Source organism: Achroia grisella, unplaced genomic scaffold (assembly GCF_030625045.1).
Source record: "Achroia grisella isolate CSIRO2021 unplaced genomic scaffold, CSIRO_AGI_Agris_v1 utg507, whole genome shotgun sequence".
Lineage (NCBI taxonomy): Eukaryota > Metazoa > Arthropoda > Insecta > Lepidoptera > Pyralidae > Achroia > Achroia grisella.
In genome coordinates this window covers 917,132-931,990 of record NW_026712901.1, presented here as the reverse complement: position 1 = coordinate 931,990, position 14,859 = coordinate 917,132, and the positions used below count along the sequence as shown (strand labels likewise).

The 14,859-nt window shown below is 31.3% G+C and overlaps 1 protein-coding gene across 4 annotated transcripts in view; it reads right to left on the bottom strand.

The window, feature by feature from the left end:
• The window catches only part of LOC131846229 (solute carrier family 41 member 1), a 76,318-nt gene that overhangs the window by 23,944 nt on the left and 37,515 nt on the right, over positions 1–14,859 (bottom strand). For 2 of the 4 annotated variants that reach the window (XM_059195483.1, XM_059195482.1), the window contains exon 2: positions 13,610–13,702. In XM_059195483.1, coding sequence (XP_059051466.1) covers positions 13,610–13,700 — 91 coding nt within the window. In that variant the 5' untranslated portion in view covers positions 13,701–13,702. Of the gene's footprint in view, positions 1–2,384; positions 3,138–11,434; positions 11,519–13,609; positions 13,703–14,859 lie in introns of those variants that run through there. The other 2 variants (XM_059195485.1, XM_059195484.1) reach the window with 2 other exon arrangements.

Sequence of the window (14,859 nt, the reverse complement as noted above, 5' to 3'; positions counted from 1 at the left end):
TTACTAATTATGATCACATTACTGTAAACATTGTGGAATACAATAAATATTGTCTATTGAAATAGTTCCGACAGAGTCGTCTGTGTATGCACGTAACTCTTATAAAGTCTACAGACACTTCTTATAAAGTTTACTTCGGCGATTATAACATGTTTTATAAAATGTGAGGGATTAATATATAAATAGATATCTAGCCGCCGTGGATAAGATTAAGAGGGGTTTTTCGCATATTTATTATATACAAAATACAGCGCTGATAAGTCTACGAACTTGATAGTACATTTATAATATTTATATTCAACTTTTGCATAATATTTCTTTGTCGTTTAGGCGTATTTTTTCTAAATACAAACAAATGTTGTCGCATTTTTGTTTTAAAAACACGACAACAATTCACAGCGCCATCTAGTCCCGAGCTAAGCAGAGATTGTATATGAGTACATTTTTTTATAGTAATAAGGATAATTCGCACAGCGCCATCTAGTCCCAAGCTAAGCAGAAATTATGTTATGAGTACTAGACAACTGATATAAATACTTAACACAACTACTAATAAATACTTAGATTTTTTTGTGTATATACCTATATATAGAATACACCCAGATATATACGAAAAAATCATACTTCTGAATACAAATGTTTGTACCATACGAGGAATTGAACTCGCGACTCTCGGAAGTAAGGCGGTATGCTAAACCGCTATTCCACCGAGGCCGTATATGTAAAATATATTTCTTCATACTATTTACTTATCGCAACTAAAGTTATATTATAGCCATTCTTTACCGCAATAGGTACTTTCCCACTTATCTTTAAAATTATTTTATGATTTATACATATTATATAATTACATTATATATGTGTAAATATAACCACCAACAATAACCTAGTAACTATATGGTATAGTTAAATATATCATCATCATCTGCCTCTTTCTTATCCCATTTATTTGGGGTCGGCGTTATAGTTAAATCTATAATATATAAAAATAAAAACGAAATTCAGAGTAAACTTTTATTAAATACATAAATTTATTGAAAATATAATTACACATAATATAATGTTTTACCATTGTATTCATCTCCGGGATATCGTAATAGACAATGTATTATCGTAATGGAGAAATAAAACTATATACCAAGCCGAACGGCCAGCGTTATAATGACAACAGTAAGTTAACCTACGAAGAAAGTATCATGCCTGGTTAAAGAATAATTGGTTGTCATCTAGTAATACGAATTAATAACCGTATTGCAAGTAATATATGGTCGAGGTCGACTTAGTGGTCCAAACCAATACAAACAATCATACTCAAGAATACAAATGTTTGTACCTTCCGGGGAACTGAACTCGTAACAAAATAAGGTAAGCTACACCGCAAGACCACCGAGGTCATCAAATTAATGAACAAAACTAATTTGCCAATTTGGGACGATTTTTCTAATTGTTATTTGTCATTTATTTGTCTATCAATTTTGAATGTATTTTCTTTATAGAATTCTCATATATTTTTATTATCTTCTTATCTATAGTCTTACAACCGTTTGTACATTTCTATCCATTGTTTGATTTATATCACACATACAGTCCACTCAGTCTATCGTCCACATTTTGGTCCTACATCGGTAGAAATTCCAATATTTACTTGCCACACTATCTATGGTTCATTAGTAGAAAATACCGCATGGTGTTAAGTCCGCCAAATGTTTATATTACTACCTTTTGTATTTTGTGAGTTGAAGTTAAAAAAATAAATAAAGTAGTATAATAAGGTGCGAAACTACGCAATCCAATGACATTGGAGCAAAATTAGTTTTCAAATGAAATCATTAGAAATTGAATTCTTGTACAATATCCTCTACTGGTGCCTCGCCAGCATATACTGTAAGCGCAGGAGTGAACAATATTCCATATTCAGCAAATATAAGTATATAGTTGTCATATAAATGAAAAGAGAAGTAAAGAGTTAAGAGGGAAGACAGTTATATTAAGCAGAACAAGGAAATAATTGGAGTCGGGTCGCAACAACATTCCATATTCAAATAATTAAAATATGGTTATCATTTAAATGAAAATAGAAGTAAAGAGGGAATGGGAAACACAGGTATATAAAGCAGAACAAAGGAAAAGTTGGAGTCATGTCGCAACAATATTTCATATTCAAATAATGGAATGTGATTGTCATTTAAAAGAAAAAGAAGTAAGTGGGGAAAGGGGAAGACAAAGACAGCTATATTAAGCAGAACAAGGAAAAAGTTGGAGTCGTGTCGTATCAACAACTAAAGACATTGATGGAAAATCTTGAAAAATGGCTAGAGCTCCGATAAGAGCGCGGTTTTTAAATTATGAATGATAAAGATATATATTATATGTTCAACAGTTACCTAAGATGGTATATCCTTGCATTTTGTTCCTGATCATATCCCATTTTGCACTAATATTCAACGGCGACATCATTTTAACTCACAAGCACTTGTAACTATTAACATTAACTATATTCACCACACAATAAACACACCGTTTGATTTGAACGTTGTGCAAACACTACGAAATCATCAGACAGTAAACGCAATCAATTAAATACCATTTCCTAGTCGAAAAAAACTGCATGTCTTATTTCTAGGTCGTTCAATTGTTTAGAATGCGACACCTCCGCGTTTCCTTCGCCACAACGTAACAGATAAAAAAGAACTTATCTTTTTTTTATTAAAGCCGATATAATATATCCTGATAATTGTAAACACCGCGTTATCATTAAATAAAATAAATTTCATGCTACGATAACTCAATTCAAATGTTTTCAATAACGTAACAGTCACATTTTGAAGATTTTTTATTGAAAACACTTTTTTTATTGTGTATTATCCGTACTAAGTTACGTCTTACTAAGTATGGACATAATAGTGAAATGGCATGAAATTATAATTATAATTAATGTGTTTAAGATAAATATGTCAAGTAACTAATACTGTTTGAAATTGATAAGCTGGTTTGCGTTTTTGATTGTATGTCATTTGACGTTAATTGTTATTTATCTGTGATGGTCCAGAGCATAGTATAAGAGGTCAATGGCATTTATTATTGAATGTTTGTTGTTTAAGTGGAATACCAATATCTGACTAATCAAGCCACCGGAACTATAAATTTAAATATACGTAACATAATTTATTAGTTTTTCTTATGTGTGTGTTTAAATGGTGTAATATAACATATATATATTTCTTTATTCCTGATAAATAAATAATTAAAACTATGTATAATTAAATAGATTTAATTTAAAGTACTATTTCTCATAAGAGCCTATGAGAAATAGATTATAAAATTTATGTACATTTTAACCTGGACATACAAACACATTTCACAGTTCCTAGCTAAGTAGAGGTTGTGTTATGGCTAAACAACTAATAGAAATACTTAAATACATTTTTTACAATACATAATAAACATAGAAAATACCCAGACCAATACAAACAATCGCACTCATTAATACACATGTTTGCATCGTTTTTTTTTTCGGACTACTCTAATTCTGTTGGCCGCAGCTGGCCTTTACAGCTTCACCGGACGTTAGGGGGGCGAGTGCAGATGGCACTTCAAACCCGCGGAAGGACTTATGGAGCGGCTGAAGGCCAACTCCTGCCTGACGGATACGACTTTAGTCTGAGGGCATCACTAGGGTTTCGAACCTCGACTTAGGCCGTCGTAATATCGATCCCCGTTTGATTTGGACGGGGGATCGATCGGAGAGAGTTTGCATCGTGCGAGGAATCGAATCTGCGACCATTGGAAGTAGGTGTGCCAAATTTGAAATAGATATATAGACAACACAAACAATAATACTAAATACAAAAGAATAGCAAGATTTTGTCTTTCTCAAATACAGTTATGTAATATAACATATATTATCTTGATTTAAATAACAATAAAGCTACAGAATCTGATTTGATAATATTGCTTAGTATTTTCCTCTTAATTTTTTTATGTTTAAAATCTTGATTCTACTAGATATTGTTCTTTCTTTATAGAGTGTGTGATGTGTTTGATCTTTTTTTTTTATAGAGTAACATCTTATTTTTTATTATTATTGCCTTAACAATGTACAAATGTGTTACTATCAAGGTGCATTGCAACCAGCCTCAATCACCGAAACTAATGTGATTTAGCACGGCTACGAATTAGTTTCAGTTCGATTCCCGCGTATAAAAGCAATACGTCAACGCAGATAAACTGGCGATATCGATATAAATTCCATATAAAAAACGATCAATTCGTGTATAAAAAATTGATATAATAATAGTAAGTGGTCAGTGGCTCAGTGGTCGAATTTAAAGTATAAGTAATTGAACTAATCAAAAACTACAATGAAATTATTTAAATCGGAAAGAGAAAAAGACTTTTGTACACAAATAACACTAAAACCAATAATACAAAAATATTTAATGATACAAAAACACTAAAGAAACTTATTGTAAGTTTAGTAATGACATATTGTAAATTAAATAATTTAAATTGAATATGATGGGTGAAAACTGTGATTGGAACAGTTTATGCTGTAAATAATATAAATGACGTAGTGGAGTAACTTGAAACAGTCATGCTCGCTATAAAGTTCAAACATATAGACTATAAATTTTACGCGAGTGAAATCGCGAGCACAGCTAGCGTACATAAATTTCTCCAGGTGATTATATGCCTTAACAGACAAACAGATTTTACTATAAATAAAGAAAAAAAATTGTGATATTTTTAAATTAACAATTTCATTATCAAATGATAATGAAATTGTTAATTTAAAAATAATCATAAACAGACTAGCTGATAGCAAATTCGTCTTTTTCGAGATAAAATATAGGCTATCATACTCGTTATACTCACGATAGACAGACACATATTCGTATTTATAATTCTTATACGGATACTAATAATTATTAATAGAAATTCTATAAGAACATTAAATGCGTAATCAAACTTGTAACCAGTTTTCGCAATATTTTCCATTGTAGACTTTTTTCAATGACGTCATCATTTAGATTTTATTTTGATATGCTAAAAATAACCACCAATAACCTGATCAAGCGGATCATATATGGGAATGTCGGAATTAGACGCATATTTAATTTCGTTTCGTGTTTCGGTGACTTCATTATGCATATTGTATTAATTTGCTAATAAAGGCTATAATAGAATAGCAGAGAAGGTGGACTCACTGTCCCCTCTGAGGACCGTTTTGTCTCGTTCGTTACTTTTAAATTTTATTAGGAGCAGTAATGCAATCTATTACAGACAACCTAGAAGTGAGGACTTATGTACATACTATTCTACTACTAAATATTATTATTTATTATACTACTAAATATACATACATTCATTAGGGATAAATATATAAACCTAGAGATCGGCGCGGGTTCGATTCCTCGCACGGTACCAATATTTGTATTCATATGTATGATTAATTTTATCGGTCTGGGTGTTCTCTATGTATATTATGTATGTATTCACAAAACAAAAAGTATCTATGTATTTTATTTATATATTTTTTACATAATTAATATAAACAATCACAAAAAACAATCATTGTAATCCAATGCGGCACATCGAGGCAGCGTACCCAAGATATATATCTATGTATTTATATCAGTTGTCTAATACCCTACCCATGACACAAGCACTGCTTAAATTAGGACTAGATGGCGCTGTGTGAATTGTCCAGGGATACTATTATTATTAAAAAACCTCCGCAGGTAGTTCATTCCATAATCTAAATGTTATGTTAATTGCTTTTGTATGATACATACGTTATGTTGTGTGTCTTAAAATAGTTAAGACCATTTTTTGTTTACACTCATTTCCATACATTTAATTTATGATAATTTATTGGCTACATTCTATTTATGTCTTCTGTCCAATACTCGCGCACTATTTCCCGCCAATTACTAACTAAGTCACAACGATAGATTGGCTGGAGATCGCTTATCCTTGCTTATTAAATTCACTGTTTGAAAGTATTACCGCCTTAAAAATGTAGGTATATAAATTCGTCCGCATCACATTTACTTATCATTTTTAATTATATTTAGCCCAATATACATAAAATCTTTTTAAATTATAACCTATGTATTATACTAATATTTAACCTATATTACTGCAAAGTTTCATTAAAATCCATTCGGTTGTTTTTGCGTGTCAAACTAACAAACATCCATACTCACAAACTTTCGCGTTTATATTAATAATAAGATATATACATATTAAAAAAACCAGCAAAAGCTTTGAAAATAATATTTGTTTCATCATTTATGATAATGATAATAACAAAAAACTATTTGAACGAACGATTTGTATAAAAAAAATGGTCTCCACAACTTTCTTGCCTTATTTTCCTATATTACCATTTGACATTCACTGTGTAATTGTTTCATCCTTGCCTGTACATTACCTTTTGTATATCACATATCTTTGCATATATTTCCTATAAGGATAAACTCTATAGGCATTTGCGAGGTCAAATAAATACATCAGGAAAAATTGTATTCAAATGTATTGAGAAGATTAGTTTTCGCACAATAACCGTTGCAAGCGTGTATCCTTAAAACCAGTATCAAATGTGATACGAATATCAAATTATATATGAGAGTCGTGACAATGAATAAAAATAAGATTTTGGCGGGAAACAATTTATCAAAATCCAAATCTTTATTCAGATCTATTACAGACTCTTATGATAAGTCAAATCTACCTAGTCTATTACAGATTCGATATGTCAAATCTATCTAAATCGTCAGTTCGGAGTGCTTTATTCTTTTCAAATGAGATTGTACATGAATGTATAAATACAGATTTTTAAAAATTAAATTAGGGACAATACGCTGATTTCAAATAAATGGGATAAGAAAGAAGCAGATGTAGAAATTGGGGAGAAAATGACCACTAGCATATGTTTTAAATTATGTTATTAAAAAGGAAATAATTTAACCTGAATAAACTAGTCCCACAATTTTAGTTGGTTGGTGAATTTCTGAATCATTCACTACAGCGGCGCAGGAGAACTAACTTCATTATCATATTATCATCTACCATCCCATCAACGTTTATAGTTTGCACAGAAGCGAAAACATTTTTTTTATAATAAATTGGCAATTCGTAGCAAGTACTAGGACTTCATACAAATTTGTCTAGTCGTAGTTACCTCTATCTCACCTATATCAACTACCAAGCGGCTTTCTTTGTAAAATCAATTAAAAATAATGTGTTCATATAGAACATTTTAGCCGCTTAAGAACATCAAGTTTTTTGATTAACAATTTTCCCATAACGTAAGATTTGTTTGTTTTGAAAGTTGAGATAAGGCAGTGAAATCGCAGGATATGGAGACTTAACATCTTAGACCTCCTGAATGATAAGGTATTAGTAGTATCTAGCGTCAAATGATGACGTAATATCCGTGATATTCATGTATATTGATGACTCTTATACATATCTCATCTTCAGCCGGAACTTGTTTATCATTACTACTAATTCATCACACATACTTCTAATTCATCCAACTAACTTACTCTTACATTACTTTTTATATATTTAAAGTTAAAAAATATCATCTGGCTTCTGTCATACGGCTAATGCTAGTTCAGAAGCCAGGACTACACAGAAATACTGAAAGGCCTGATATAAAAATATAAAAAAAAGAGAATCAAGAGTTCTTTTTAGATTTAATATTTCTTTCTCTCGAGTGGTAGCTCCACTGAAAATCAGGGCTGCAATGACACGCAGCGGACACCAGCTGAGTGGAGTCCCTTTCAGCTTTTAGAGCTATATTAGTTTTTGTTCTTCTATTTTTATTACTCTGTATTGTACTATGTTGAATAAATTATTATTATTAAAAAAGGAATTGGAGGGATGGGTTCAATGGCATTTTCAATACGCATATAAAGATGTACAATAACTACAATATAATGTAAACAATAATCGTCCCCGTGTATGACAAAGTAACAATACAATATATTTGTCACACATAGAATGTTGTAAGAATCCACTAGAACAAAGCACCGTGTGAATAGCAAGAGATGAAAGTCACTTAATAAAATCCTTAACATATTGACCATATAAGTGACGTATTGCAAGAGATTGCAATAAAACGAATCGGCGTACTTGTATAAATAACAAAAGAAGTTTTTATCACGGGGTGTTTTTTAATGGATGATAATGGAATGTTGCACCCGCCAGGTTGCACCCACCAGCGTGTACTGTTAGCGAAGGCGGTGAACGTACGATGACCATATAAGCGACGTATTTCAAAAGATTACAATAAAAAAACCGGCATACTTGTATAAATAACAAAAGAGGTTTTTATCAATCACGCGGTGTTTTTTAATGTATGATAATGGAATGGTGGACCCGCCTACGGTAACCGTATACGCTGGCGGGGCACCAGGGAAATATGATCAATGGGGAAAATGAAGTCTAGTCATAGGCTACGGTGTTTCTCGTTACTTAATATGGGTGCACCAGACCAATATCAGCCAATATATGTATTTTCAATCGATATTTTTTTATGTCATATTTGACCTCTGTCCATGACCTCAGCCTTGCCACAGTTTATTCAATCTGCTACCTAATATTACTTTATAACCGCCATTGACTATAAAATAACACATTCCAAATAAACTTAATAATAGACAATAAAAGTTAATCTTGATAATATACGACTATAATAAAAGATTTCTAACATTGCTGATAGAAAACAATGGAAGACACGTTTTTACTGGTAAATTCTACTAGTGGAACACTTATCTTAATTATGTTTATATACCATTAAATTTTACTGAATAAATAGCATTCTTTCCGCGAATTACTATAGCTAACAATTTGTCATAAAAAGTTACATTGAAATGACATTAAATATTATAAAAGTTGTTATTTACATATGAACGTAATATATTTGAATAAATTACGTTTATATTTAAATAATTATATAGTATAGCATATTAAATACTATATTATACCCCGCATTGTATAAACATACATCGAGTAGTCAATTTACTGATTACTATGAGTTTTGTATCCCTTATTCTAGAAATAATGAACTTCCTATACAAACTTTCATCGACAATTTCACTCACTCTATGTTAAACTTGTGTAAATATATATTTTTGTTTCAATCTCGGTGATGGAAACACCGTTAACACTCCTGTACATGGTGACAGGGCAATTCCTTGCTACGTTAGATTCAAATATATCTAGCAAAATCTGGGCATTTAAAGATATGGATTCAAGGCGTCGACAATTAACAATGGCTCTGAATACCCCATCAGTTGAGTTTAGTAGTGAACAATTTTTTTTTATATTTGCATCGAAAATTCTGTCCCCGTTACCTTTTATGTAAATGGCACGAGTTTCTCTGTGCCATTTGTAACACGAGTATTTTGTTTCTGCTGAATATCAATTGTTTGGTTTCAATTCCATTCTCTTCCATTGGATTTTCGCAAAATATCACCTGAGTCAATAAATAAAATTTTGGCGATCTACTTGAACGGTTTAAATGTGAAAATAATGAATAGAATACTGTTTTATTTCTTTTTTTTAATTCCATCCATATTATACATAGATAAATTCTTTATTCACCAATGTCGCGTACCAAGCAGTAACAAAACGCAATACAAAGAGAGCGTTCTGATTGGACCGCACACCCATCCAATTTAAATAAGCAACGTAACGTACAGACTTAACATATCAACCAATCGATCTAACGTACAATTTGTTCACTCCTCCTAATTTGTAATTTATAATAGTATTTACCAATTAAATTCAAGAAATGAAGCAAAATCTATCATTTATTCACCCCGTAATCTGCTGAAGCCATCAACACCTGCCATCTATCATTCGAGCCGCATCATCATGACCAATTATAAACATTACAGAAAAATGCATGACAAATAACAAGAATGTGTTTTTGACATTCAAGATGATTAAAACAAGACATTTTGATGTAATTGTAATAGAAAACATGCTGACAATCCATCTGATGATAAGCTGTAACCATAGAAAACACGAACAGCACTACGGACATCACGTTATCATGTGATACCCGTGATACCATTCCACAGGACTAATATGTTATATCCTGTAATTTTAGCCTACACACACACAGTTAACAAAGCAAGCTGCTAGGCAGTTGAAATAGATGAGACTGATGTAACCATACAGGCTTTACAAAGTTTATCACGGTGTAAAACTGATCTTACTAATATTATAGACGCGAGTTTAGGAGTTAGGATGGATAGATGGATGTTCTTTTCACGCAAAAACGACTGAACGGTTGAAACTTTACAGTAATATAGCTTATACATCAGAATAACATATAGGCTATAAATTTCAGGCATGTGAAACCGCGGGCGCAATTAGTAGATAATATAGTCTTTACGTTGATCAGTTAGTCATTTTGCAAGTGTCGATAACTACCATTAAGTTATAAAAATGTTAATTGTAAAGAAACAATAGAAGTTGTTAGACTTTGTTAGACAAAGGAGTGGCTTCAAGAATTTATTGCAAGTGTGGATAACTGAAACTGATTAGATTATAACAAGTGGTAATGTAAAGATTAGATAGACATTGACACAATGTGTAATGTAATACATTAGAAAACTATATAGTATAATAATATAGAAATTTCCTTATCGGACTGATAACGAATATATTTCCTTATTAAGTGATTTTATTTCACCGCATGATAATCATCTGTCTTGGAAACTAATTGATATAACGTAGTTTAATTCAATTTGAATTTCCGTCTCGAATCTGTGACCGAATATTCGGTAATACTTAACCAGTATTTGTGTGAAAGAGGATATGGTAAGAAAGCGAGTAAATAACGAGATGACTGCAAACAGGGATGAATGGAAGAGAAAAACATATTACGCCGACCACAAATAAATGGGATAAGGAAGAAGCAGATGCTATATTTTATAAATATTCTTTCAAAAATTTCATTTTATTGATCATCTTTAAACAAAACAATTAATTTATTTTAAAGTCCATTGCAAACGGCGAAGAATCGGACATATGTGTATTTTACAAATTGTATGCCACCAAATTTTAACTACAACAATTCAATCATAGACATATGTCATTATGATCTGTGCACGATTCACAGACTTTACAAAGGAAGATCTTTAACAATTTAATAGCAAATCTTTTTAATAAAATATTTATAATTTATGTTTTTTTCAATGAACATACTTCATTTTAAGAATGCGACAATGGAAGATTATTATATATACATACTATATATTATGTAGAGATAGAATCGGTTACACATTTTATATGTATATATATAACGTGAAAGTAACTATTTATAGAAAACTTACAATCTTAAGAAAAATGTACTGTCGTTATGATAAAATTAATAAAAATTATAAAATACATAATAAATTTAACTCACATGTACGTTCTGTGCTGTGTTGCCGTATTTCAATACCATATTTATGTGTATCGTACTTATTCTTAACACGTCTGTACGTTGCAGAAAGCGAGACGCCAATGATCTAAAACTCTCTAACTTTTTATCTCAAACTAACTGGTATACGGCGCTATGTTGTCCCACAAGAAAGACAGATGAACTTCACGACTATTAACTTAGACGGGGTAATAAAAGGCGTTGTTTAATGCAACTTCTTTATGTCTAAGATTATCCGTGTCCTCAGGTAATGTCAGTATCATTATTTAACTAATATTATGAACGCGTTTATAGGTATGGATGAGTGGATGAGTGGATGTTTGTTACTCTTTCACGCAAAAACTAAGGAACGGGTTTTGATGAAACTTTACTGTAATAAAAGGTATATTATATCTTATATATAAAATTCTCGTGTCACAGTTTTCGTTCCCATACTCCTCCGAAACGGCTTGACCGATTCTCATGAAATTTGGTGAGCGTATTGAGTAGATCTGAGAATCGGCCAACATCTATTTTTCATCCCCCTAAATGTTAGGGGTAGTCCACCCCTAATTTTTTTTTTATTTTAAGGCAAAACAACGTTTGTTGAGACAGCTAGTAATATAATAGTGTACACATACACCAGATTACCACATAGATTATAATTGAAAAAGATATTATGTAAATTGGGCGAATTATAATAATAAATGTCAAATAAGTGTGATGTAGACAAAGTTGCGTGGGTCTACTAGTTATAAATAATAATAATATCCCTGAACAATTAACACAGCGCCATCTAGTCTCAATCAAGCTAACCATATAGTTATAGGTACAAGACAATTGATAGATATTTTTTTTTGTAAATACATAATATACATTGAAAACACCCAGACCGAAATAAACAATCAAACTCATGAATACAAATATTGTAGCGTGCGAGGAATCGAACCCGCAACTCTGTGCAAAACCGCTAGACCATCGAGGTCTTCATTTGCCACATTTGCAACGCTTAAACAAAATCCTTGCGAATGAAACAACCATAGCGTTAAGTACAGATAATTGGTCAAAAATAAATAGAATCAAATCTATACTTTTTAACATTAGATAAGGTATAAAATCAATTCCGCTTATAAGCAACTAGTTGTTTTATTAGGTACACCTGGCAGATGTCAGCGAGAGTACATTAAAAAGTTAAAAACTAATAGGTATCAATAAATTTTTATTATAGTTGTCGAGTTCGTCTATATATAGCATTGCCGCAAACTGCCTATAATACTTTATCTCTGTCAGTGATGATACCAGATTACTTAACAAAACCTGTTACAGCTTTCTGGCGGATATGAATTGTATAAACAAACTCAGTAATTAATTAGTGAATTTATTAATGTTATCAATTGAGAATATTTATAAAAAAAACCATAAGCTCTATTTATTATTCATTAAAACTATAAACAAGAACTGAAAAAAAAATTAATACATCCAACATTTGTTAACTTTAGGTATGTTACTAAAAAGTAAATTTTTATATGACGGCCTCTGTAGTCTAGTGGTTTAGCACACTGCATTATTCTCGACGGTCGCAGGTCCTCGCACGATACAAAAAATTTGTATTCACGAGTATGATTGTTAGCATCGGCCTGGGTGTTTTCTATTTATTTAAAAGATATATGTAAAGATAGATCATTATATATACATATAAATAAAATTGGAGTGTCTGTTTGTAATAATGAAATAACCGTTTTTACTACATGCATATGAAAATAAATACGGTACACCCACCAAAATATATTTTCTTATAATTTTTGACTATCTGTCTGTCAGTCGGTTTATTCCGGCTAATCTCTGAAATGGCTGAACCGATTTTAACGGGACTTATTTTGGTAGGTACCTAATGTAATAAGTAGTAACTTAGGCTACTTTTATTTCAGAAAAATACGGTAATGTTGCAAAAATCCACGCGGACGAAGTCGCGCGTACAGCTAGTCTTAAATATAATCATCACGATCATTTCTAAGAATTTACATTCTATTAAATCAAGTACGGACTTTTAGTTTCAAATAAGATATTCATAATATACTAAATACTTTGGTGACTGTACCTCAGTTATACTACGGCGATAAGGATTTAGTATAACGCTCATATGAGGGATATTTCCACATATAAAATTAATTAAAAACTTACCGCTAATGGTGAAGATTGGACTACCAGAGACGTGTGGAGACTGATCCTCGACTTTTTCAGATGGTTTGACAACATCCGGTGCTCCGACCATGCCTGTACAAAACAATATGTAACTTATTACTTGTGCCGTAAAATCAAAATTTTATTGGCAGTTACTCCTGAGTTATTCAATATTTTATGATGCTATTTAGTGTAACTAATAAATAAATACCATTATAATAATAACATATAATTAACAGCGTTTAGTTCCTAAGTAGACTTTGTTTTATAGATGCTTGTATTTTACGGGAATCGAACCTATTACTATTCAGTGTTGGGACAATATTTTTGGCGGTATCGTTGGTCTAGCGGTATAGGATACCGCTTTTCTTCCGATGGTCGCGGGTTCGATTCCCCGCACGATACAAATATTTGTATTTATGAGTTTGATGGTTTACATCGGTCTGGGTGTTTTCTATGTATAAATGTATGTATTTACAAAAAAAATATCTAAGTATTTATATCAGTTATCTAGTACCTATAACACAAGCTCTGCTTCACGTGGGATAGATGGCGCTGTGTTTATTGTTCTTAAATATATATATATATATATTGAAAACGCTACAACGTCAAGACTGTTAAAAAATATGATGAAAAAAAAGTTAGTAATCTAATTAAAAATCATGAAAAAAAAATGTGATAAATTCCTGGTGAATTTGTCACGGAGAGCTGACTTGACATAATACTCATCTTATCCTCCACTGATGCCCCGCCAGCGTGAACTGTTAGCGTATGCGGGTGCACCGTTCCATTATCATCCATTAAAAAAATAATTTAGCTATCTTTTTCTTATAGATATAGATATGTAGCGCTATCTACATAAAAATCATGACCAATCTTGATCATCAAATCACGATTGTAGGAAACAACCGTTGGAATTAGTTCGTATGCGTCATTAGAAGTTCAACTATAAAATCATGATATCATTAATCAATTATAATTTATAATTACTAATGATCAAGTTGATCCGTTAATGTAATTAACTTGCTTTATACAGGCTGTAATATAAAAATGTGACAAAGCAATACTGATTGAAAGAATACTGATAAAAATGTGACAGCAATACTGAGCAACAGACTGACTAAAAAAAGTTAGCAAACAAATGAGGATATACGTGTGTGTATAAAATACATGGTACTGTGTATAATTTTTTTTATTGATTTAATGTATGTTTTAGGCATAATTTAAAAAAATATTAGCATTCCGCAGTC